The sequence below is a fragment of the Natrix helvetica genome (genome assembly GCF_964273705.1).
Source record: "Natrix helvetica genome assembly, chromosome: 2".
NCBI classification, from domain to species: Eukaryota; Metazoa; Chordata; class Lepidosauria; order Squamata; family Natricidae; genus Natrix; species Natrix helvetica.
This window is the reverse complement of record NC_138552.1, coordinates 54,144,049-54,168,474: the sequence shown is the minus strand read 5'-3', so window position 1 is coordinate 54,168,474 and position 24,426 is coordinate 54,144,049. Positions and strand designations below refer to the sequence as shown.

General features: G+C 35.2%; 1 protein-coding gene across 3 annotated transcripts in view; it reads right to left on the bottom strand.

Moving 5' to 3' along the window:
• Positions 1-8,362: 8,362 nt before the first annotated feature.
• Positions 8,363-24,426, bottom strand: part of COMMD10 (COMM domain containing 10) — a 70,655-nt gene continuing 54,591 nt past the window's right edge. For 2 of the 3 annotated variants that reach the window (XR_014174298.1, XM_081940665.1), the window contains 2 exons: positions 11,123-11,182; positions 8,363-10,501 (listed from right to left, as the gene is read on the bottom strand). Coding sequence is in view for 1 of the 3 variants with exons in the window: in XM_081940665.1 (XP_081796791.1) it covers positions 10,463-10,501; positions 11,123-11,182 (99 nt within the window). In the remaining 2 variants the exon portion in view is untranslated. Of the gene's footprint in view, positions 10,502-11,122; positions 11,183-16,847; positions 16,985-24,426 lie in introns of all 3 variants that reach the window. The other variant, XR_014174299.1, reaches the window with a different exon arrangement.

The following is a 24,426-nucleotide window of genomic DNA, read 5'->3' as shown; positions in this document are numbered from 1 at the left end:
GAAAGGACTAGGAGCACGCCCACCTTATCTGATCTGGTAGAATAGGTAGCTGTCCTTAGGAAGAAGGAGGCCCAAAGATAACTTAGCCCAGTGTCATATTTTAAGCCCCAGAACCTATGCAAAAAAATTATAAGTTCATAGTCAACCAGTTCTTTCCTGCAATTTATTCAAGTCCTGTTTCACACCTACATCCAGGTTTGGCTGCATATAATAAAGTCATCCCCAAAAACTGCAGAAACCTTTCTAAGAAACATATTATCCATTGACCTTTAAAAGGCCACAGAAGCATTTATGGCTTCAAATGGCACTTCTTTTTTCAATGTGAAAGACTCCCCCATCCCCCATAGTAGCCTATAGCCTTTCTACCCCATGAAATCTATATGTTTCAAATTCTGGATTCCACAAATTCCAAATGGCAGCTGCCCCTGATCCATATAGCACAATAAATCTGAAGTCAGCTCCAATTCTGCCCAAGAAGTCACATATGAGAAGGAAAATATGGCAGCATCTCTAGCTTGAACAATTTGCAGGCCAGGACATACAAATTAAATAGGCAGAAGAATTAACTTACGGGGGGGGGGGTGTATGAATTTTTTTTTTAGAGTTGTATTACTTAGACAGGGATGCAATGGCTCAGTGGCTAAGATGCTGAGCTTGTCAATCAGAAAGATCAGTAGTTCAGCGGTTCAAATCCCTAGTGCCGCATAATGGAGTAAGCTCCCATTACTTGCCCCAGCTTCTGCCAACCTAGCAGTGTGAAAGCACGTTAAAAATGCAAGTAGAAAAATAGGAACCACCTTTGGTGGGAAGGTAATAGCGTTTTGTGTGGCTTCGGCATTTAGTCATGCCGGCCACATAACCACGGAGATGTCTTCGGACAACGCTGGCTCTTTGGCTTTGAAACAGAGATGAGCACTGCACCCTAGAGTCGGGAATGACTAGCATATAGGCACGAGGGGAACCTTTACCTTTATCACTTAGACATATTTAATTTGATTAACTCATGCAAATGTTGTGAAGAATGATGCATTATTCCTAGTTTAAGGAGCCCATCCTTCCTTAGACAGAATTTCCTGCATTGAACAGTTACTTCCTGCTCTCAGCTACCCTGAAAAAGGAAAATGAAGGACAACTTAGGAATTCAAATTAATAAGGCTTTTTGCAGGATGAAAGTATAGGCCTGTTTTTAAAAAAACACATTCATATTTTGCTACATTGTGCATTTTGAAAACAAGGAGCTATAGTATCAAATAAAGTAACACAAACAAGGCCTTTATGTGTTGAATTGCTTTTCATATAAAGTGTGAAAAAAAGATAACACAGACTCTCATTCGTTCTTTATAAGGGTGCTTGGAAAGCAGAATACATTGCCAATTGTATCCTATGTGCTATACCCAGAGCTCAGAAATTTTGGGTTTGGTTTTTTTTGTTTCGTTATTAACCACACAACCTTCACCTCTCAACAACACGTTCAGCAAATGTGTGTGTACAATCTGACAATTTTCCCCTTGTATCTTTCCTTTAAACAGTATTGATATTTGATTTTTTAAAAAAACTTATTTGAAATAACGCTGATGGATAAGACAAGGCTCTTTTCCCAGATGCATTTTACAGACTATTGAAGTGAAGTGTTAGAAAGAAAATGAAACACTTTGTCAGTTCAAGAAGTGCTAAACAAACTAGCCCACTAAAAGTGGTGGGGGGAGTGGGGCTAGGGGAAAAAGTGCTTAAGAAAATGGCAAGTCCTTTAAGTAGGGATCTCGGGAGACAAATAAGAGATTAATATGGAGCTGAATCCACTGAGCAATTTTCTCAGGCAATCGAGCAAAATTAATGCTGTTCTTTTGAAAGGCCCATTCAGTTCAAGAGGTGGGCTGATGCAAAATATTCACTAGATTTCATCCACTATATTATAGGCAGCGTAAATTGTTTTCAGAAATCCAGGAAAGTGGGGACATGGTCAGTTCCACTACTGAAAGATATTATTCAGCAGCTTATTATTAGAGTGGTATTATCGCTCTGCCTGCCCTTTTCCCAAGAAGCTCTGTAAATGGCAATCTTGTGCGGAAGATTTCACTCAGAAATATGTTTTCCCCCTTGAAACCATTAAAATTCATAGATGATTAAGGTATTTGAACCAACACTTCACTTATGACAGCTTAGTCTTGACGACAACATTCCCAAACCTTCCTTGCTTTTTCATGTTTTACAGACTTTTAAAATCTACATGAAAGTGGAAAAATTTAATCTTGTGGTACAGTTGTTACAGGTGCATTAAAGGCAGCAACCCTTGGTGAGAGAGGTACATAAGGAGGTCACGGTTTTAGTGACAGAACTACTGACGACAGGAGAAACATCAGTAGAAAATTTCATCTCTCTCAGGATGAGAGATTAACTCATCTCAAATGTTTAAAGCTCAAAATTATTTAACTGGGTGTAATAAGGCGCAGCACCTATTTTCAGTTTTGCTTTCATGCAAAATATATACCATATTTTTTGGAGTATAAGATGCACAGGAGTATAAGACGCACCAAGATTTTGAAGAGGCAAATTAAAAAAAAAAAGTTTTTGCACTCTGCAGACCTCCTAAAAATGCCCCATTTTTCGCAAAAATGGGCCCGTTTTTTGCCAAAAAAGGGCATGCAAATTCTTTAGGAGGCTTGTAGAGTGCTCCTGGGGACTGGGGGTGGGGGCAAAAACAAGCAAAAATTGCCCATTTATAATAAAAAAAAAGACATACATAGCCTTTAGGAGGCTTATAGGGTGCTCTGGGGGCCGGAGGGGCCAAAAATGAACAAAACACAGCCTGTTTTTGCTCATTTTGGCCCTCCCCAGCTCCCAGGAGCACTCTGGAAGACTCTTAAAGGCTATGCATAGCCATTTTTGCAAAGGGAGTGGGGTTTCAGGAGGCCAAAAATGCTGTATTCAGTGTATAAGATGCACTCAGATATTCATCCTTTTTTTAAAAGGGAAAATGGTGCGTCTTATACTCTGAAAAATACGGTATTTCAAAAATCATCCTGTCAATATAATGGATTCCCACCAACATTTAGGGTTGGGGGAATGGAATTGGAACCAGAGAATTGCAAGCAGCCTATAGGCCACTGCTATACATATGTGAATGTAGAATCGCAAATTAATAATTATGAAGGAATAATGTGCTTGTGTAGAAATAACTATCATCTAATATTGAAACTGAGACAAAATTGTGCTATCTAGAGCTTTGCTCACTGGATAGTTTTCAGCACTGTTTGTGAAGAGATCAAGAAATATGAACATATTTAATATGTATTTAATTCTCAGTATGTATATTAAAATTATTCTAGTTCCAGTGTGCACACAAAAAAATCATTTGTAAAAAAATATAACCGTTATGCATGCTTCTGTTTCATCTACAAAATTTTTGAAAAACTAATATTTTGTTGTAAAGTACTGTATGATTAATCTGTTAGAAAACTTGAGGAACTGAATAAACCTGTATTCCCCACAATTTTTACACACACACACACACACACACACACACAGGGTGAGAGTGAGAGTGAGAGTGAGAGTGAGAGAGAGAGAGAGAGAGAGAGAGAGAGAGAGAGAGGTTTTAAAACTAATAGAGGCCACAATTTTAATGAATTAGTAAAACTTAGTACTGATGCAAACCTTTTTTTTTTTTTTGATTGATTGATTTGCTCACTGGGACTTTTTTCTTCCTCCTGATTATATTTCTCAACACTCCCAATGAGCTTCTCTCCATGAAGTTTTATTCCACATTAAGCAGAATTTAATAAATCAAAGATCTCATCACCCAAACGGCAAAATTCTCATTCATGCTTAGTTTCAATTCCATAGGCAGCAGATCAGAGAAAAAGAACTGCAAGCAAAGTAGCCTGTGAGGCCCAAGATACAATATGCCAGCATTTCATGCTTCATTATCCTAAGCTGTTTCCTCTTGGTTCTCATGATCATCAGAACAGGACATCTTATTCCAAAATGATGGGCTTCTGTTCTTTCATTACTGAATCCTCTACTGAAGCATCATATAGCTGCATGTGTTCTTTACCTGCCATTCCCATATCTTGCATTTTCCCAAAGGAACTCAGTGTGACATATATGGGGGACCTACTGTTTTATTCATACCACTCTCCTCTTAAATAAATTAGGCTGAAAGTGATGAAGTTTTGCTTGAGGCTTTTATGTTAGTTTCTTGGTTGAGAAGAATTTAAGCACAAAAGATGTTCTTCAGATAATAAACATCTGCAGCTACGCGTTATTGGAGATAACAATACGGAGAAATAAACAGAGCAAAAAGCTAAGTGCCACCAGTGGCTATAATCTAATAAAAAGATTTAAATGTTTTGCTGCTGGATAAAAAGGCCTATTTAGTTGAACCTGAAAATTAGAATATGTAACAACACAAACAATTGGGAGGCAGGGGAATCTCTAAAAAAAGGGGGACACCCGATTGTTTTAAAATTGGCCCTGAAACCTATTTAAATAGAAATGCCTATTTTGAATTATTAGGTTTCTCATAGGTGAATGCACTTGGGAGAAAAACTCAATCCCTTTTGAGTTTTTTATGCATGTATGTGTTAATTTCACTGACAAATGGTATACTGTGGCCAAACTGTAAGCATTGTTTACAGAAATAGAAGCCAACTGAAGCACAATAAGCAAGGGTCCCAATTTATGTAAAATGGGGTGTGGATTGATGAGAAATTTAATTTGTGGTCTCCTGCTACTATACTGAGAGAATCCTTCCAATTTGATCTGCTTCAGAAGACTTTCCATATGCATGAACAGAATATCCTTTTCCAGAAGATAGCAAGTGGATATGCTGGTCAGTGAAAATGGACTAGGACAGGGGTGTCCAAACTTGGGAACTTTAAGACTTGTGGACTTCAACTCCCAGAATTCTGGGAGTTGAAGTCCACAAGTCTTAAAGTTCCCAAGTTTGGACACCCCTGGACTAGGACTATTAAAACAATCAAAGCCTGCCTCCCCCCTTGCAGATCACACAATCAGCACTTACTTTTTGTTTTTATTTTCAAGTATTTATAGCTTGCTCCAATCCTGATGGATTCCTAGTGGATAGCAAGATGAAGCACACAATACAAAAAAAAAAGAAGGCAAAAAGAGTGAGGTAAAAAGGCTCTAATCACAGCAAAGGATCAAAAACAGGCTTTTAAAAAGCCATATAATAATTGCTGAGTGAATCAAGTATCCTCCAGGTTTTCCCCAGTCAAGCTGATAGTAATAAGAGCAATAATTAAGTGATCACTGTAAAAGTGTAGGTCTAACGTGGCCTTCCAGCAGACAGAAAATTCTTCTTTTCAGAATCCACTCATGCTAAAAACACTTATGCTTAGTCATCTGGTTAAAAGTCAATTTCTTGTGCTTTTAGAGGTCTGCTTCAATAAAACTCCTGAAAAAATATTCTTTTTTCCCCTCATATTTACCAAGTTAATAGTGACATAATGACAAAACACTTTTAGTGAATATTTCAGATAAATTCCAAATGCTCTTCAGATCTCGGGTACACATATTTAGCATCATGAAGAAGAATCCTGTAATATGTTCAATATCATTTTCGTTTTGATGATCAATACAATACAATAGCAGAGTTAGAAGGGACCTTGGAGGTCTTCCAGTCCAACCCCCTGCCTAGGCAGGAAACCTATATCATTTCAGACAAATGGATATCCAATATCTTCTTAAAGACTTCAAGTGTTGGGGCATTCACAACTTCTAGAGGCAAGCTGTTCCACTGATTAATTGTTCTAACTGTCAGGAAATTTCTCCTCAGTTCTAAGTTGCTTCTCTCCTTAGTTCGTTTCCACCCATTGCTTCTTGTCCTCAGGTGCTTTGGAAAATAGTTTGACTCTCTCTTCTTTGTGGCTCAGTTTGCTAAGCTTATAGCTAAGCTTAGCAAAAATAAAAAAATAAAAAAAACAAAAAAACAAAGTATCTAGTATCTTAAGATTTTATATTCAAGCCTGCTTAATGCAAAAATGCTCCCACTTCCCTTTTGACATCTTTCAGCATACATTATCACAAATTCTGGAAATAATTCATATTTTTAAGCTAGGCAGACATTTTGCTTTAGTCACTTCATCAATTCTACAGAACTAAAGAATACAATTATCTGTTGTATTTATTCCATTTTAGTCTTGCTTAAACAAAAGTGGCATTTAGCTCCTTAAAAATTATAGCTGTGCTTTTACCATTAGCATTTCTGTACAGAATTATGTTGTTTCATTTGGCTTGCAGAGACTGGGAACTTATGTCTTGATAAAGAACATGAACAAATTCTTGGCCAGCAAATCCAGTTTTTCTTACCCTGGCAGCAGCTCTCCAAGATTTCAGACCAACCAACAAACCAAATTTAATTGGTTAATAAGCAACATAAAGCAAAAACAACCTGGAAAATTAATAAAATGATGAAAAGCAGAAACACCATATTTTCAGATCTTCAACATCCTCTTGTTAAGTAGATCTTGTTTTCTAGCTACTGGAAATGAACACGATGTGTTTTGCATGAAAATCATGTCGTTGTATTTTTTTTACTAGTTTAATCTAGTGCAGGGTTCTCAACCTCTGGTTTGCAGACCGGGGGGGGGGGGGGGGATATTGTCACAGTGGGTCCATGAAAGCTAGAAATGTTATGATTTAAATCTTGTATGATGTCTTGGGGTCCATGGCCACGGTCAGTGGTCACACAAGGTGTTTAAAGGAGGGTCCATGGTGTACAAAAGCTTGAGAACCACTGACCTAGTAGTTAAGAAACCAGGCTGTAAACCAGGAGACTCTGAATTGCAGGCCTGCCTTAGGCATGAAAGCCAGCTGGGTGACCCATGTGCCAGTCACTCTCTCAGTCCAACCCATCTCACAAGGTTGTTATTGAAGGCCGGGAAAATAGGAGGAAGGAATATTAACTATGTTCGCTTTGAGTTATTTATTAAAAAATAATAGTCAAGAGACAATAAACAAACAAACAAGTTCAGTAAAGATAATTGTGCAACAAAATCTTTATTGACTTGTTTTATTTTAACATTCAAGCAGTATAAATGCTGCAACATAAGGCATCTTCAAAGCACTCCATGGCACATCCCTCTGGAATGACCTTCCCCCGGATATTAGAACAACCATGGACCTCCGCTCCTTCCGTAAGAAGCTAAAAACCCACCTGTTTAATCTAGCTGGCCTGGCCTAATTCCAGCTCTCCCACCTCAGTCTGTATTTTTAAATTTCGCGGGTGGTCTTAGGCTAAGTTTTTAATTTTTATAAATTTGTACAGGGGTTTAAAGTTTAATTCGATTTTAACTATATTTATGATTATTTGTATGGTTTTTAATTTGGTACCTGTACACCGCCCCGAGTCCCTTCGGGGAGAGGGGGCGGTCTAGAAATCAAATCAAATCAAATAAATAAAATAAATAAGAGCCTCTGGAAATCTGAAATTGTTTTCGCCCCTTATTCCTCAGTAACATTATAGTCATGCTAAAGCATGCAATATGGAAGTATTTATTTTTCCCAATCCTCACCATCTAAAATATTTACAACTTAAGTTATTTAAAGACTTCCATCCATACATCCATTGTTTTTTTAAAAAAAAAATATTAACCATGTTAACAGAATTTAGTATGTTGAGTTGCAATACTCTTAAGTATATTAGCCTAAATGTACATGAATTGAAAGTCTTTAATCCTTACTGCTTGGAAATTATATATATGGATAATTTGAAAAGGTAGAGAATTGTATAGCTTTAATAATCTGATAAATTTATCAGTTTATCATAGTCTCCAAGCTAAATGAAACTAGATAAATCAACAACATGTTTTGTGCTTGTTTCCAACTGTGCCTCAAAATTAATTTTTGCTTACTGATTATATATATCCATACTGTCTACAAAATAGGTAGAGCAAAACTGAAGTTTACTCCTAATTGAATGGGGTGAATTTGAAGTGAGTTAAAGAATTTGCACAAATAATTATTTAGACTGGTTTTAATGTAAGAAAAAAGTCCTTCTGCAATGCATGTGTGGATATTTTTCAATCAGAATAGGAAAGTTGCAGAAATATTAATGCAGCATCTTGCAGAAAGTTGCATAGGTGTTAATGTGCCAATCAATAATTGCTTGACTTGAACATTGCAAACTAATTTCTCTCTGAATCATATTTCTAAGTGACATAATCTGATATTATACTTTCCCCCTATAAATACAGCCTCTAAAATACAGCCTGCTCACTCAAGTATCAATTCAGTCACTTCTGCCGAGTTTTGTGCTGCCTCTTTTATGATCTTCCCATATCAAGTGTGTATATACAAACACCTAAGACAGTGGTGGTGAAGAGGTTGCTACTTCATTTTCTTAAGAGTTGGAGACATCATTTTCCTTTGGGTCCACATTGTTAGGCTCCCTCTTCAGACAAGATTCAAGGCCATGATCCAATTTTCCATTCACCATAACAATAACAGGAAGCATGAGATTCACTTACAGAACCACTTATGAGATTCACTTACAGAACCACTTATAATCTCCTTGCAGGGTTGGAAACAGTTGGAAGATTTCTGTTGCAGAAATCATCCACCTTAGTCCATCAATTAGTATCTGTCTGGATGGCCCTCTCTGGAAGGCCACCTGGATGAAAGATCAGAACTGTTTCAAACCTTGGCCTCAGACCCTTCTGAATCCTTTGTCAAGAGAGGAAGGAGACCTGCCCTAAAGTATAATTAAGACATCTGCTTCCTCTACTTGCCTATCCTTCACTACTGTAATGATTGCAAACTTTAAAACAAAGATAGATGTGTCACTCTGAAATCTATGTAGTTTCTCTGTGTTGCTACTATCTCTCCAATGGGCTCTGTCATGTACTGTGATGGCTAAAGAAAAGACCAGAAGAAAATAGCTCACTGCTCTGGAGGAAAAATACTTTTTAGCTTTCATGGCTCCTTGTCCTTGTGCTAGAAGCCTGATCACTGCAGCTGGGAAGCTTCTCCACTGGCTTTGATTGTCCGCTTGTGTGTGTGCCAAAGCTCCTTGTTTACAGGGAGAGCCTTCAATTCCTAGTACAAAGCATTCTGCTGTATTTGTTACCATCACTCTGTCACTGATCTGTAGGGAGTTTCCTCCACATGAAGGCAAAACCCCTACCTTTTGTAACAAAGAGATGAAATTAATCCTTCTCTTGGGTCCATTTTTTACTGGAATGGCATTTTGTTTCTGGCATTGTTCAATTAAGCATCTCTCCAAGTGTACTGTACAACCATAATAAACTATTTGAATTTGTGGGTAAAAAAAAATTAAAAAGCATTTTCCTTTTACTAGTTTAGTTAAGGGATGCATGAATTCTTAGAAAAAAGTGGGTCCCCTAAATGAATACCAGAAAAGTGCTGCTGTGTTCACCTGAGGCCCAATATATTTCCATATTATTTCTGAAACTTGCTCAATCCTATTCTAAGTATGTTATCCCAGATGTACCACAGCAAAGTCAATTAAATATTACACCAAGGACACTTGGTAGAGACTTTTAACCTTCTGCCAGGTTAATTGGCATTGTTAAATGCACTTATTTGTGCACCCAGCAAGCTAGGAAATGTAAAAGATTATCCATAGTTTTTCCAATTAGTAATGTAATGTATGCATTATAATCGGCTTCTTACCATTAAGGTACCCTAAAGAGCACATCAACAATCTGCATCGAAAACCGTTTCCGCCATCATTGCAGCACTCGACCTTGTCCTTGCTGCTTTGGATTTACTAAAAAGGCCCTTGTTTTTTTTATTTTAATTTAATTTTAATTTCTTTCCAGCAGGGAATCTATAAAATCAAACCTTGGTGGTAAAATGTTCATCAAGTAAACAACTGAATTTGTTAAGAAATTCTCATTATTCTCTTTTTGATGCATGAGAAGGCAATTGTCCTTTAAAGCGTTTTAGCATCACTGAAGCATTCAAAAACAAGCAGACCTTGCTATTTGTCATAGTTGGAAAATCTGGCAGCAAATATAAAAGCATTAAGTAATAAACTAAGATAGTCCTAAGTTAGAGTATTTGTACTGTTGTTTTTATAGGTAAGATACATCAGAATTGGAGCCAATGTTTTAGCAATTTAATTATCATTTTTACTGTTTAAGCATACTTTGGATAATGATTACATGCAGTTTATTATGCTACAGTATTACATAAACTGCCATCCACAATGCAAATGCAAAACAAAAACTGCAGACTTCATAATTCAAAAGTCTGCACAATAATATAGTACACTGCTTCACTTAAAGTTGGATACCATGTAGTCAAGTGTAAACAAAACTTTCTTAACAGTTATTTCATTTACCTAATGTGAATGATCAAAGAAACTTAAATCATTTATTGAGAACCATCCGTTTGAGTATTTCAGCAAATATATTCAGCCGTTATATCTTCAATATCAAAACAGTTGGAATGTAATGGAGAAATTAGTCTTCAGATAGTATCACGTCAGTGAATCCAGCTGCATCTGTATTGTTTCTAACTATTTGATCAAAAAAAAAACAGAAAAGGTATTTAGGAACATAAAAATGGAAGAGAAATAATAAAAAATATGTAAATTAAATATAACCACACATTGATAATTCATTAATAAAGCAAAAAACCGAATTTTCCCATTAATAAAGCCAACTGTTTAAAAAAAATGTCCAGTGACCACCTATAAAGTATAGATATATGTTTTCCATTTGGAAACCTATGGGTGAATTCATCACTTGCATAATGTAAATAAATATGTTTTATTGATATATGTTTGCAATTTGGAAACCTACGGATATGAGTGGGTGAATTCATCACCGTATAATGTAAATAAGTATGTTTTATAGATTTAAGCTTTTCAGAATTTCTTGTATTTTTGGTTCTTGTTAGAACTTGCTGGTTCAAGTTATAGCAAATACCACTTTGTTCAAAGCCACTTGAAACAGTAAATGTAAACCCTGTATATACAAGATATAATTCAGAAGAGCTTTGCTTTGGGGAGAGGAAGTCATTGTGTGTTTACAAGCAAGAACAAGTCGGAACTATCGAGTTGATTAAATAAAGTCTTCCTAAAGGAAAGGAAATGTTATCAAACGCTGGAAAAATCTATTAAAACACCAATACAGACCTTGTTATAGAACTCAAACAGTTCTTTATGATTGAATTCCACAAATACTTTCTCCACATTCTGTGAAAGACAAAAAGATGGGTAATAAATTAGTCCACACAATATAGTGCTGTCTATACCTTCAGCCTATGGCAAACCGTTACTGTAATTATGTAATTCCCTTTAAGGGTTAATTTAATCTTCATAGAATGTGTAAAACAGCAACTTTTTTCACTATGTATGTATGTATGTATACATACATACATACATACATACATACATACATACATACATATATATATATATATATATATATATATATATATATATATGTACGTGATTACAAAAAAAAAAAAGGACTCATTCTCATTTTTACCTTTTTCTTTGTAAGTTATCCTCTATGTCGTAACAAAATAAATGGCTGGGGAAAAAATAACTTTATTATCTTTCTTGAGGAACATCTAAATAAAATGATACTTCCATCTCTGCTAGATGTCCTCTGACAATCAGCAAATGTCATTATAACAAGACATTAGAGGCTGTGCATGTGACTGAACTCACTGATTCATTGCGGTGGTATACAAAGATTGACTTAACATTTCTCCTTGATTTAACTGTTAGTATCTTATCATGCTGAACTCTCGGTAGACATTCACCCAGACCTCCAATCCAAAGTTTAACACAAAAAAGTTCTTTAAATCAATTTTTAAATATTAAAGACAAAAGCAGTTCATGATGGGAAACACGGTGGATGAGGCAAATGGTATATAATAACTTTCTACCAATAATCTCTCCTGATTTGCTGGCTAATGGCTACGCAAACACTGTGTTTTGCATTTCTAAATCTGTATTTATTTTATTTTCTATATCCCTTGCCTATGTCATATTTCACTTGAATGTTTCAAAAGTATTAATTTTTCTATGAAAACAGTAATTCTATACTAACTATACAATATTCTTAATAACTGCTCAGGAACATCTAAAGCATTCCTATCTTGTATTCAACAACTCCATCAGTAGGTTAGACAGTAATTTACCTGGAATCGTACAGTAGCCATATGTCTTCTCACTCAGCTCCAACACTCTAACTTTATATAAAGTTAGATCTTCTATTCCTAACGTATTTTTTGTTAGTCAAGTTTTCCTGGCCAAGTAACATTTTGGATATCTATTAATCTTATACTTCTGATATTACTTCAACTTTTTCTATTTTATTTTTCATTTTTTATTTCCTTAAATATGTTCATTTTTCATTTTAATTGTAAGATTTTATGGATTTTTATTTTACTTTGAAGTTTGAGTGTATTAAGGGTCACTTCATTCAATCAGCCTAAAATGTCTATTCACTTATGCTTCATCCCAAGGTTTGTATAAAGATTAGGAACTTAGAACTACACAAAACCCTCAAATTATGGCCAAAATTGGGAGCAGAACTTTTGTTGCTAAGCCAAGATGGTTGTTAAGCAACTTCCACCAAATTTGGCAACCTGCCAGGGTTGTTAATTAAATCTACCTACCCTCATTGACTTTGCTTTTTGGAAGCATCTGGAAAGTCACAAATGATGATCATGTGACGGATGCTGCAACCATCATAAATACATGCTGGTTGCCAAACTCCCAAATTATGTTCAAGTGACTGCAGGAATGCTGCAACCGTTGTTAATGAAGGACCAGTGCAGAGGTGGGTTGCTAATTTTTTTTACTACCAGTTTGGGCGCACACCTGCGTGCGCTCCTGTGCAGATGCGATGCTTTTGCGCCTGCACAGAGGTGGGTGGATGTAGCCTCCCACTGCCAATACTACCAGTTCAGCCAATCCGGGCCGAACTGGCAGCAACTCACCTCTGGACCAGTGGTAAATCACTTTTGTCAGCAGCATCATAACTTTGAACAGTCAGTAAATGAAAGGTCATAAGTTGAGAATACTAAAATATCAAGTCCATTGTGTAGATATGAAAGACTGAAGGATGAAACTAAAGCAATTCCTTTAGTTGGCATTTTGTTCATGGCAAGAAAATAAAATGGATTCTATGGATTCAGTTCTGCCACTAGACTAATGATTTCCAGGTAATGGGATAAGCAAACAAAACATATACTTTGAAATTGATATTAAGAAGCATAAAATCACGGGGAGCAGCACATTCACCTCACTGCCTCCTCCTCTCTTCTACAGAAAAAATGTCCCATTCGAGTAATTAAAGAAAACTTATATCTATATGAGAACTAGCCTTACTATAAAGGAAGGAAACAAAGCATTATGCTCAAAATATAGAAATGCTAGAAAAGAGTTGCAGTCTGTAATGGCTCCTGCTGATCCTCTATATAAAGAACATAAAATGTTTTTTAAAAAGTAAAAAATGTAAAAGGTTCTGATAGCTCACAAAATGAAAATAAGTTAATGCTGGTCTACTATGACATAATAAACTGTTCGTTTATTCCCAAAATAAGTTAACAAGTGCTACTTGCAGGAAAGGGGTATACATTTCTAAAAAAATACTAGTGCAATGCCATAGATTGTCATCTGAGTAAATATTTATCTAATTAAAAAAAAAACTTGAAACCTCCATTTTGGGAAATATTGTATTTATTCACAATAAAAGAGTAACCAGTTTGCTTAACTGTCAATTGAATTTTGGTGCTGGATTAGTATGTGCTCCTAAGCTGCCAAAAGTTGACAGTTTATAAATATAAAATTTTATAAAAGAAAATAACTTAAATCTATACATTTAACAAATGAAAAGAAAAATCTCAGACAAGTCATTTTTATACAACAGAAATACTATTATTTGAATGGTTAACATAAATGTTTGCTTTATATTTCAAATTAAAATTAGGTGGGATCCACTGACAATTAGGAAATTTAAAATTTCTCATACATGCCTCTAAATCTGGCTCATCCAACAGTGAATTGGAGAGAAAATTCTTGGATGAAATTGATTTTCAATATCCATTTCTATTTGGTTTCAGGACTGCTTATGGAACAGAAACCATCCTGAAAGTTGTATGAGGATGACCAGGGCCAGAAGAAAGATGGAGAAGTACCATCCTGTAACTCTTTGTGGATCTCTTTCTATACTATCAAGTAGGTCTCTCTAGGTTAGACTATCAGAGTTGGGATATGAGGGTACAATGTACTACAATGTACTATAATGCTTCCATACTTTCTACTTGGGTGACCATTTCCAAAAGCTGGTGCTGGGAGATTATTCTTCTGCCTCAAAGTTATAGCATTCCTCGGGGCTCCATTTTATTCTCTCTGATGTACATCTCTATAAAGCTGCTGGAGAGGTTATCTGGAAGTGGGCTCAGGTGCCATCAATAGAAGGATGATACCTAGCTCTATATCTCCTCCTAATCCAATACAAGTGAGATGATTGGTGTCCCAAGTCAATGCTTCAACTGGGGAACGGTCTGGATGAGGCTAATAAGCAGAGAGTTAATTTAGACAAGATGGAAATACTGTTGTTAGATAGTATATCCATCCAGCTGAGTGGTGCCCGGCTTGTCACAGAGAGATTTCCAATTATTCTAAAGCAGGGATGTCAAACTGTGGCAGTCCACAGGCCAGATGCGTCCCACGCAGGCCACATCCACACTAGCTCCGCAAAGGGAAAACCGTCACTATATGTCATGTGATGGCAACATGGCATGTGAGTTTGACACCCATGTTCTAAAGGAACAGTTCTATGTTTGAGGTTGCTGTCATAGAATATTAAATGTCTGATTGTGCTGCACCTCTTTACCTTTCTTATACTCCTGTGAAATAGGAAAGTATCTGTCTAAGCCTTTTCTGAATATGATCCGTCTATTGTGCATTAAGTTATACTTCATTCATCAACACTTTAATTATGGAAAAATCAAGATCGTCTTCCTTATTCTCTGCATAAGGACAGTATTTTGTAATTTACAGTGGCTGACAGCCCATTTCCAGATCCAATTCAAAATGCTGGTTTGACCTTTAAAGCCCTAAACAGAAAGAAAGTATCTCTCCCTTGTAGAGTCTTACCTTGTCTCCTTTGGTGGGGACCTAGAGAGCCTCATTAGATGACCTTAAGGTCTAGGTTGATACATACAGGAGAAGATACTCCTTCAGATAACCTGCTTAGCTAGGTTTCATCTAGCGATAATTACCTCAATGATTTCTCTTTTGCATATTACTCATTCATACTGCATACTCAGTTTTCTGAATGACTGATTGATTGACGTTATTTTAAAAAGCACTCGCCTGGGAAGGCTGATTTTGTAGAATAGGTGCAGACTTGAAGCAGAAAAATCTCAGCTGAAATCCCAACTCAGCTATGAAGCTGACGACTTCAGCATCTCTTAGGCGTCCATTTCATCATATGAATTTGGGCAACATGTAGATCTAATTTTTTTCTATTTAGCATTTTGTGAAACCTTCTTATCTACACTACTTCTTCAATTAGTGCCAACTCTTTTTTCCAGTTGGTCCATAGCATACTTTGAAGATAAACAACAATTCAAATTATTATGAGCCAGGACTTCTATCATAATCTCTACAATTACAGGAGAGAGGAGGAGGAGAGGGAGGAGGGAGAGGGGGAAGGGGAGGAGCACCTCTCTGTTTAAATTCAGAAGGAACACAGGGATCAAGTAGCTATTTCAAAGCGTTGAAGAACACATTGCCCTTTTTCCCAATTGTTGTCCATGTGATCATAGATATCTGGGTTAAACTCCTTTGTGTGTCACCAGGTTGAGGATGAAGGTTCGGAGAACCTACACCCAAGCTACAGATATTCACCACCGTTGCAAATCACGCAGGTGTTCCATGACTCCACTGAATGTGTCAAATATCAAAGAAATAATAACCTGGTATGCAGATGTATAAGATTGGGATGCCTAGTAGAATAGTTTCTCTGTTATAAAGGGCATGAACATTGTGCAGAGAGGTCTTGCTATGACTGTCATAAATTGTGAATACCATCATGCAGTCACTTACAGATGGGGTTTCCAAATGGTGACTACTGCACTTTGAAATTAAATCATTCTTTTCATCCAGGCCTTTTTGTGTGAAGTGTAGAAATAAATGTTCTAGTTTTTTTGCCGAACTGAAATGAAACTGGAAAGGAAAGGGTGGAACACAGGGGCGTGGCTTCAGTTTCATCCCAGTCTTCTGGCCAATTGGGCATATCAATACCATCTACTGGAGCCTCATGTCCCTCGCTCCGGAAAAATAAATGTTTTCCTGTTTTCTTTTAATGCAATGTCTGAAAGTAACTGTTTTATTGCTTTCAAATATGATTATAAATTGCCACAAGAGATTTTATGGGAAACTGTACAAAGGTTTGAGTAAATAAATACTTAGGATTTAAGTAAATAAATATTACTGTGTTTTTAAGATTATAATACTACTAGATGGGATCTTATACTGTGAACAGAATACATGAACATTTTACAGATATTTTCAACAAAAGCAAAACAATGAGCCAATTTACTTTCTTTTTTAAACAGGCCCTTCAAATGGCATCATTTTTCTTCCTTTCTTTTTCATATTCTTAGAACACAAAGAACAAATCAGGTTACTACTTACTTTATTTGAATTTGAATAAAAGACTCATTAGTGGCAAAATATAACAATATCATTTAAAAAATCACTAGGAAAAAGCTTAGCTGTGGATATCCTGTAAAATATATTGATTAGAACTGCTTCTGAAACTCATTAAGGCTTGTCATTGTTCTGTAATACTGATTCTTTCAACTAAGTAAAAAAAGTGATTCAAGTATACTTGTATCAGCATTCATCTTCTCCAATGATATGTTACAGATTAAAAACTGAACTTTTTAATGGACTGTATTTTTTCTCTCTCCAAGCATCTTGTATCAAGTATAAAAGCATGGAAATTTAATTGCATTACCTAAAAATCTGAGAGAGAGAAAGGAATCAAACAGCAAACTGCCTACTTCAGCAATGTTCTATTTGTCTGGAACAGTAATATTTTAATTAGAAGAATGAATTAAGGTACCACTTCATCTTTTAAAGGACATTACTGCTTAAACTCTAGAGTAATGAAGGAATTTATAGTAAAAAGGCAAGACAATGCTTTTCAACAATGTTATCATTATATACATTAAACTAAACTCTCTCTCTCTCTCTCCCTCCCTCCCTCCCTCCATCCATTTATATACACACACTATACAGTTTAGTTTAGTTTAGTTTAGTTTAGTTTAGTTTGTTTAGTTTAGTTTAGTTTAAGCAGCTTGGGCCACGTCTCATTTCTTTTATTTCTAACTGGCATGAAATTATAACACTGTATTCCAGAAATTTTTATTTGGGAATTGTGAGTTGTAGGTTGCCCACATCAATAATATTTATCAGTTCTAATATTTCTGTCCATCATGTTGTAAATGCTCTTCAATCTTCAAGTGATATTTTGAAAACTGACTAAAAATATACTGCCTCCCTAAAGTACAATTAGGGGTCCAAGGTTAGCTTACTTTGGAATAGTCATGAACATTCTATGATAATGTCAATTAGGCAAAAAAAAATCAATGCATATCCTATTTCTAAAGCAGGGCATAAAATAAGTGTAGATCAAAATCAATTGAAAGTATGTGACTCAGCTTTAAAATACAGTATTTGCCAAAGCACTGACAGAAATTGATGTAAAATTTGGACTAAAATAGATCAGCTCGCCTCTTTTTGGAAACTGCCAGGAAAGGTATTGCACAATTGCTATATGATACTGGATTTGATCTGCATCCAAGTGGAATCAGAAACTTCCAATGTTATTTCATCATATTTAAGAGACATATCTAGTAGGCTCTTCACTGTTGTGTTTTTTCAGTGTGCTGGACTACTTAAGGTGCCGGACTGGGACTCTATGCTCAACCACAGAAGAACATCGGTGCTTTTAGGGCAGTCATGTTCTCTTAGTTCAAGCCATCTCACAAAACTATTGTTATCTTTCAAGGGGTTAAGAAATAAGATTATTAAAAATTCAGGGAAGAAATACAATTAAGTACATCTGTTTTCTCCTGGCTGAATATAAAGAATAATGGATGGGGAATTTTTTTTTTAGTTATGAGAGTTATGAGGAGAAGAGAGTTTATGTTGTATTTAGAGATGGCAATAAGCTATTTAAATTGCTTTTACTTGCTGGAATGAAGAGGAACTTTCTTTTCTTTTTTTCCTTTCTTTTGTATTTTAATTTTTGTTTTTTTAGTAGTTTGGATTAGTTTTTATTTATTTGTAATTCTTTATTAAAATTATTTGAAAAGAAATCAAAACTGCTGTGGGAGCAGATTCTTTGATGAAAGGTATGAGTCTAACAAATGAAACAGTATAATAAATGTATCATATGGCAGCAAGCCTCCTATGAATTAAATTCAAAATGTTATGACAACATTGTAAATTAGTTGAAAATCAGTGAAAGAAGTATTCACTCAGACAAAATATGCAGTTCTATTTATTTATTCAATTTATATTATTTTAGCTCCAGAAGACAAGAGCAGTTTCCAGTAATCAAAACTCTTTCAAACAGCAGCAGTCAAGACTGCTAGACGCAAACAGGAATTTTAGGAAGTAGCCACTAATAATATGTCACTCAAAAAGACTGCAATAATAAAAGAAGCTAAAGTTTAATTTCCAGGAAAAACATGGGGCAAAGCCGTGCTCAAACAGGAGAACAAAAAATCTACCTAAACAGCGGAGTCTCCTTGGAAACTGTGATGAAGGCAAAGCTAAACTTTGGGACCAATAAATGTCAATTTATGACCTAGAAATATCTAGAGAGCCAAAAATTAAGAAGAAATGCTCCCAAAACTTTGATTGAAGGTGGGAGTACATGACCATCAGTTATATCATGTCAAGCATTGCTGGAGAAGTGAACTGAAGAAATCTCTCTCCTCTGAAGTTAAAAAAAAAAAAAAGTGGTAGGCAAGCTATCATGGTTGTTTATTTTAAGGTATGCTAGTTCAATTCATGGATTCTGTTATTTTTAATGTCTCTGATCTTTGCATCATAAGTTTACTGTCTTTGTGCTAACTTCATTTTTGTATGCTTTGTTGCACCAAAGCTATTTGAACTTCAATCTTTCCCATGTGGGTCTGTGCATAATTTTTCCATAACCTTCTGTGAAGACTTATAGTTGAAGATGATGTTATGATATATAATGCTAAATATAGTATTTCATTCAACTGTATAATTTTTATACAACCTTATAAATTTTCAATTACAAGATTACCATTTCTATTTCACCTTAAGGAAGCAAGTGTTTTGTTCACTGGCCAAATGCCTCAAGCTTACCGGACTCAGGAAGTGATAGCATGAATTATTATTATTGCTGTTGTTAATGATTCACAAATGGATTCCCAATTTACTGGTGAATAATTTGGTCAGACTGTAAACAACCCAAGAGTCTGACCATAGGCAAAGGTAGTGGGATAGTGTTAATGGGAAGTCCCATGTGACCCATCACTAGAAGTTTGGACAAGTCCAGCAGGGACCAAAGGACATGGTTGAAAGAAGCCCTTGCTAACCAGTTTTTCACAGTGTTTGGTTCTGGTTCCAGATTCTTCCTTATCTTCCCATATTGTACGAGCAAGGTCAGCAAACACTCACCTATGCTGATTGTCAGCTCTGGCAATGAAAAGCCTCTGAACAATCTAAGTTTCCTTCTTTGAAGGAAGAAGAGGAAGCAATTCCCACAGTCTCTTGCATCTGCTCCATTGTTCTACAACAGCTTTGTTAAAAATAGATCAAATATGGAAACAGGCATGTGATGCATATGTTATTGCATTTACCATCTTTGTTCAGTGGCTGCTATGAAGTTGGCATAAACTCATCTACTCACTGTTACAGAGTTATCTACTCAAATAACATTGCATTTACTCAAAGAAATGGAACTTCATTTACAGGTTCAGAATAACTGCATCATTTTTTAAAGGCACTAACCTATCTTCTCTATTGAAAGACTAATAAATGTGAATTGATGAAGTCTTAAGCACTGGTTGCAGCAAGATCTATGAAACTAAATGGGACTTGACATGAAAAAAACAGAAAGTCCAAAGAAGAAAACATAGATGACAAACTAAACTCTGGCATCAGCAACTGTGTCTCCTGAGTCATTTCTAGTAAATCATGGAATATGACATACATCTTAGGTTAAGGAACTAATGGAATCCTTGAAAGTCTTAAGTGCAAAGCTAATGAGCAAGTGTGCCATGAAGTCTGCAAATGGAATTAGAAAGGCTATCACTGGAATGATAATTTAGCTGCAATGTTCACACCAAGAAATGGGAAAAGCTGCAAAGGCTGTTTGTATCTACTAAAATTAGAAAACCCTTCTATTGAATATTATTTATGTTAAGCATTCAAAAAATACATCATAGTCTACCAAGTCTTTTAAAGAAGTATAGAGCTAAAATTAAAATAATATAGTACAATCAAGTAATCACAGGTTAAAAGCCAAAGTAAAATATTATTTAAAAACCAGACAGAATTATGCTTATATTCAGAAACTAAATAGCTCTGGCTAGTATTTGGACAGAATAGATAGACTGGGTAGAATTTATGGTAAATGTGGTACATGGATTAAAAATATTTAATCTAAGCCAATATTGAACCTCAACGTAGCTTTTTATTTTTGCTATAACTATCACAATAAGGTTTATAGAAAAGGAAAAAAGTACTGTAATTTTATTATAAATAAAAAGTGAGCAAAGAAGTTTTCTTAATTACATTGATGACATTATTTTGACATCATGCTAATGTGATACAGCTAGCCTAATGCTACAAGTGTTAATAACACCTGATACTGGAACAAATGCTATGACAGTTTGCTATGCATGTGTTATTTTGTTGCGTCCTAAAATAAATAAAAAACAAAATGTTGTTAAAAAAACCCAAAGAGAAAATAAGTGTTATCCCTAATCATCAAATGGCTTATGTTTTTTACAGTTCAAGTAATTACGTTTCAGGATAAAAATTATTAAATCTGTTTTCCTGTTTTATCAGTATGGAACACCAGGTATAAAACACATTTTTAAAAGCACATGTGGCACAACATTTAATGCAGATGAAGGCTCACAGAATGTTTCATATAGCAAATTCAAAATTCAAAATATTTTTAAAGCAGAATCTACAGTCATATTTGAATTTTTTTCTTTCCTTTTCAGAAATGGAGTCAAATCAGCAAACCCATCTGTCCATTCTAAGAAAGTTAATTTCAGTGACTAAGTATCAATTCCTCTAAATAAAAATAAGAAAACTGGCATTTCATGCAATACATATATCTAGTTCTTGGAAACAAGATGTTAGCTTTATTCTATAAGCTTTATTAAAGTATATGTTAGGCATAAATGATTTCAAATTAATTTTTTAATCAAACACTTACGGTACTTCGTAGTCAATATATATTTTAAACAAAATGGGCCAGTAACCGACAACATATATTAAAAATAATGTTAATACTCTGTGTAGAAGATATTGCAAACTTATAAAACAAAAGGGCTGCCAATCGTTTTCTTCAAACTGTCTGAATCTTCCTCAGATGAACTCAGCTCAAATTATTATTTCAAATTAATTGTGATTATACTACTATTATTCTATACATTGATGCTATAATACATCAAAGGTCTTCCTAGCAATAGGGGAAAATAAAAAGATACTAAAAATACTGTATTATTTTCTTGGGCATTTAAATCATAAGCAGCAATTGCCATGAAATATGCAACACCACAAATATCTGATGAGTATTCTAGTCTTCAAAGAAAAGGAAGGCAAGCATTAATGACCAAAGAACAAAAGGGAGAAGAAAAGACAACCCAAAAGCCAGTGGGGAAAACCTGTATTAAGCAGAATGACTTAATGGTTTCAGAGCAATCAATCTGCAGTATGCTCTTTAAAAAGGTGCCTATGTCAAATGGGTTGGACCTCATTAACATTTTTCTTTCTTCACTAGCACTTTAAATTTCAACAAGTAGTAATGACATACCCTGTTAAAAATACAAGAAAGATTCTAGAGCCTTTTGAGTGTTTAGTGCTAAAGTAACATCTCTTTTAAGTCAATGTTATTTTTCAATGACTTCACGAACCTATCTGTATAGCTTCCTTAGTAGCCATACAAAAATGGTTTGCTAATGTCTTCTCTTGGCATTTTTTAAAACTTTCTAAACTAATTTCTAATCTGAAAACTGCAGTTCCTATCCAAATGCTAACTACAGGCAGTCCTTGCTTAATGACCATACGTTCAGTGACCACTTGCAATTACAACAACACTGAATAAGTGGTATTTGCAACCAGTATTCAGAGTTGCAGCTGTTGCAATGTTCCTACATCCACGTGATTGGCCAATTAGAGGCTGCAGCATCTCTCACACATGTGATCACTATCTTTCTACTTGCAAAATCAATAGGAAAGCTGGAAGGGGCTCACAGGTGATGACCACATGACATCGTGCTTAATGTGCATGGTTAACTTAACAATAGCAACAAGAAGTGCTGGAAATGTTATCACCAAGCAACATGGTCATGTGTGTCACACTTAACAATCATGTCATTTAGTGTCGGAACTTCCAGTTCCAATTGTTAAGTAATAATTACCTGTATGTACAGCCCTGTTTGGTTTTCAAGATCAGTAAAGACTGACCAGCTGCATTTCTACTTTATTTCAAGGCATCATTCAAAGTATTAGCCGTGCTAACTATAAAATCCTAGACCAATGTTTTTCAAACTTTGCCATTTTAAAATGTGTGTACTTTCACTCCCAGAATTCCCCAGCCAACATGCTGGAAGATTCTGGGAGTTGAAAGTGCTCTAGATAGATTGATGCCAAACTTTTATGAATTGTCTTTTCCTACACAAGAGGTTATCAATACACTTTATTTTGTCCTTCAGAGACTATGTTCTGTATCTTACTGCCCTTCCATGCACAACTAATGGGAATGAAAAACAGAAACTAATCAGTTATGTCAGAATTGCAAAAGTTCCCCCTTTAGGCCTTTTTGCCTTTGGAAGAATAGTAAATATGTTTTTTCTCCAAGAATTTGGATTGTTATAACAATATTTCTTTTCTCTGCTGCCTTGATGGTTTTAATATGGAGACAATTTTAATTCTCCCTTTTTACATTGTTCAGTAAACACGTTTTTAAACATTCCAAACTTCCTAAAGGGGTTTCACAACCGAAGGGTAAAATGGAAATCTCTAAACAAAATAAACATTAAATACATTAAAATTCATTAAAGAAAGGAGGAATAGTGGAAGATCTCTGAAAAGACTATATCATGTTTAACACAATTTTGAATTCAGAAAAGACATTCTGAGCCCTCCCCTTTCACGACTGAACTCAAGAGGTTAAAAAAACTTTCCTTTGAGGTTGATTTAGTGAAGGAATTTGGCTTCATGCTCCTCTTTAAAAGGCAATCTCTTATACAAATATTTATACAGACATCCAAGCATTAAATCTATGCCAATAGTCAACTATACAAAGTGTATGCATTTATTATTCAGCCCTTACTCCTTTAACACATACAAAACAGAAAACTAGGATAAAATGAACTTCCCTTTGAATATGTGATAAATCACTTGCTGCTCAAAATACATAATTGGCTTCCACATCTGAGGAGACATACAAGTGCTTCAGATGGCCCAATAAATCATAATATATCATGACAAGAAATGAACCAGAGTATTTCACAGGCTTCTCTGCATATTCTCTTGTTTTTAGATGCAGCCCTGAGATCGCTTCTGGTTTTGATTGTTATTTGATTGAACTTTACAATATACTTAATCTTAACTAAGATTTATCTCTAATAAGGCAATTTCAGACTATAAATCTAAACTAATACAGTAAAAATATATCCAGTATAATTGTGCAATGCACTACTTCTTCCAACTGAGAGTTTTTTTTTTAATGACCAAAAATTCTATGAAATGTTTGCTGGGTTGATTTCTCTAATATCTAACAGGCATTTAATGAAATGCATCTGGCTTTACCGCAAAGTTTACTCTTACATCTGCCTCCTTCTCCCCACTGTATTCTGTGAAAATAACAGCAGTTTAGTACTATAATCAAAATACTGCCACACAAGTAACTATAAAAATAATACACACTGTTTGTTGATGAAAATGGCATTTACTTGCCACTATTTCATCTATTAGGATTTGTGATAAGAATAGTGATACCAAAATCCTGTACCAACAGAAATGCAAAGGCATTTTAAAAAGGTCAGGTAAAATGTGAGCAATTGCTGAAGACATTTTTTTCTTCTAAACATCCTTGAAAGCCTTTCACAGGTCTACAATGTTAGCTTTTATAACAAGAACTTCTCCCAGAGATAACAGGGGGAAAAAGTTTTAAATAAATC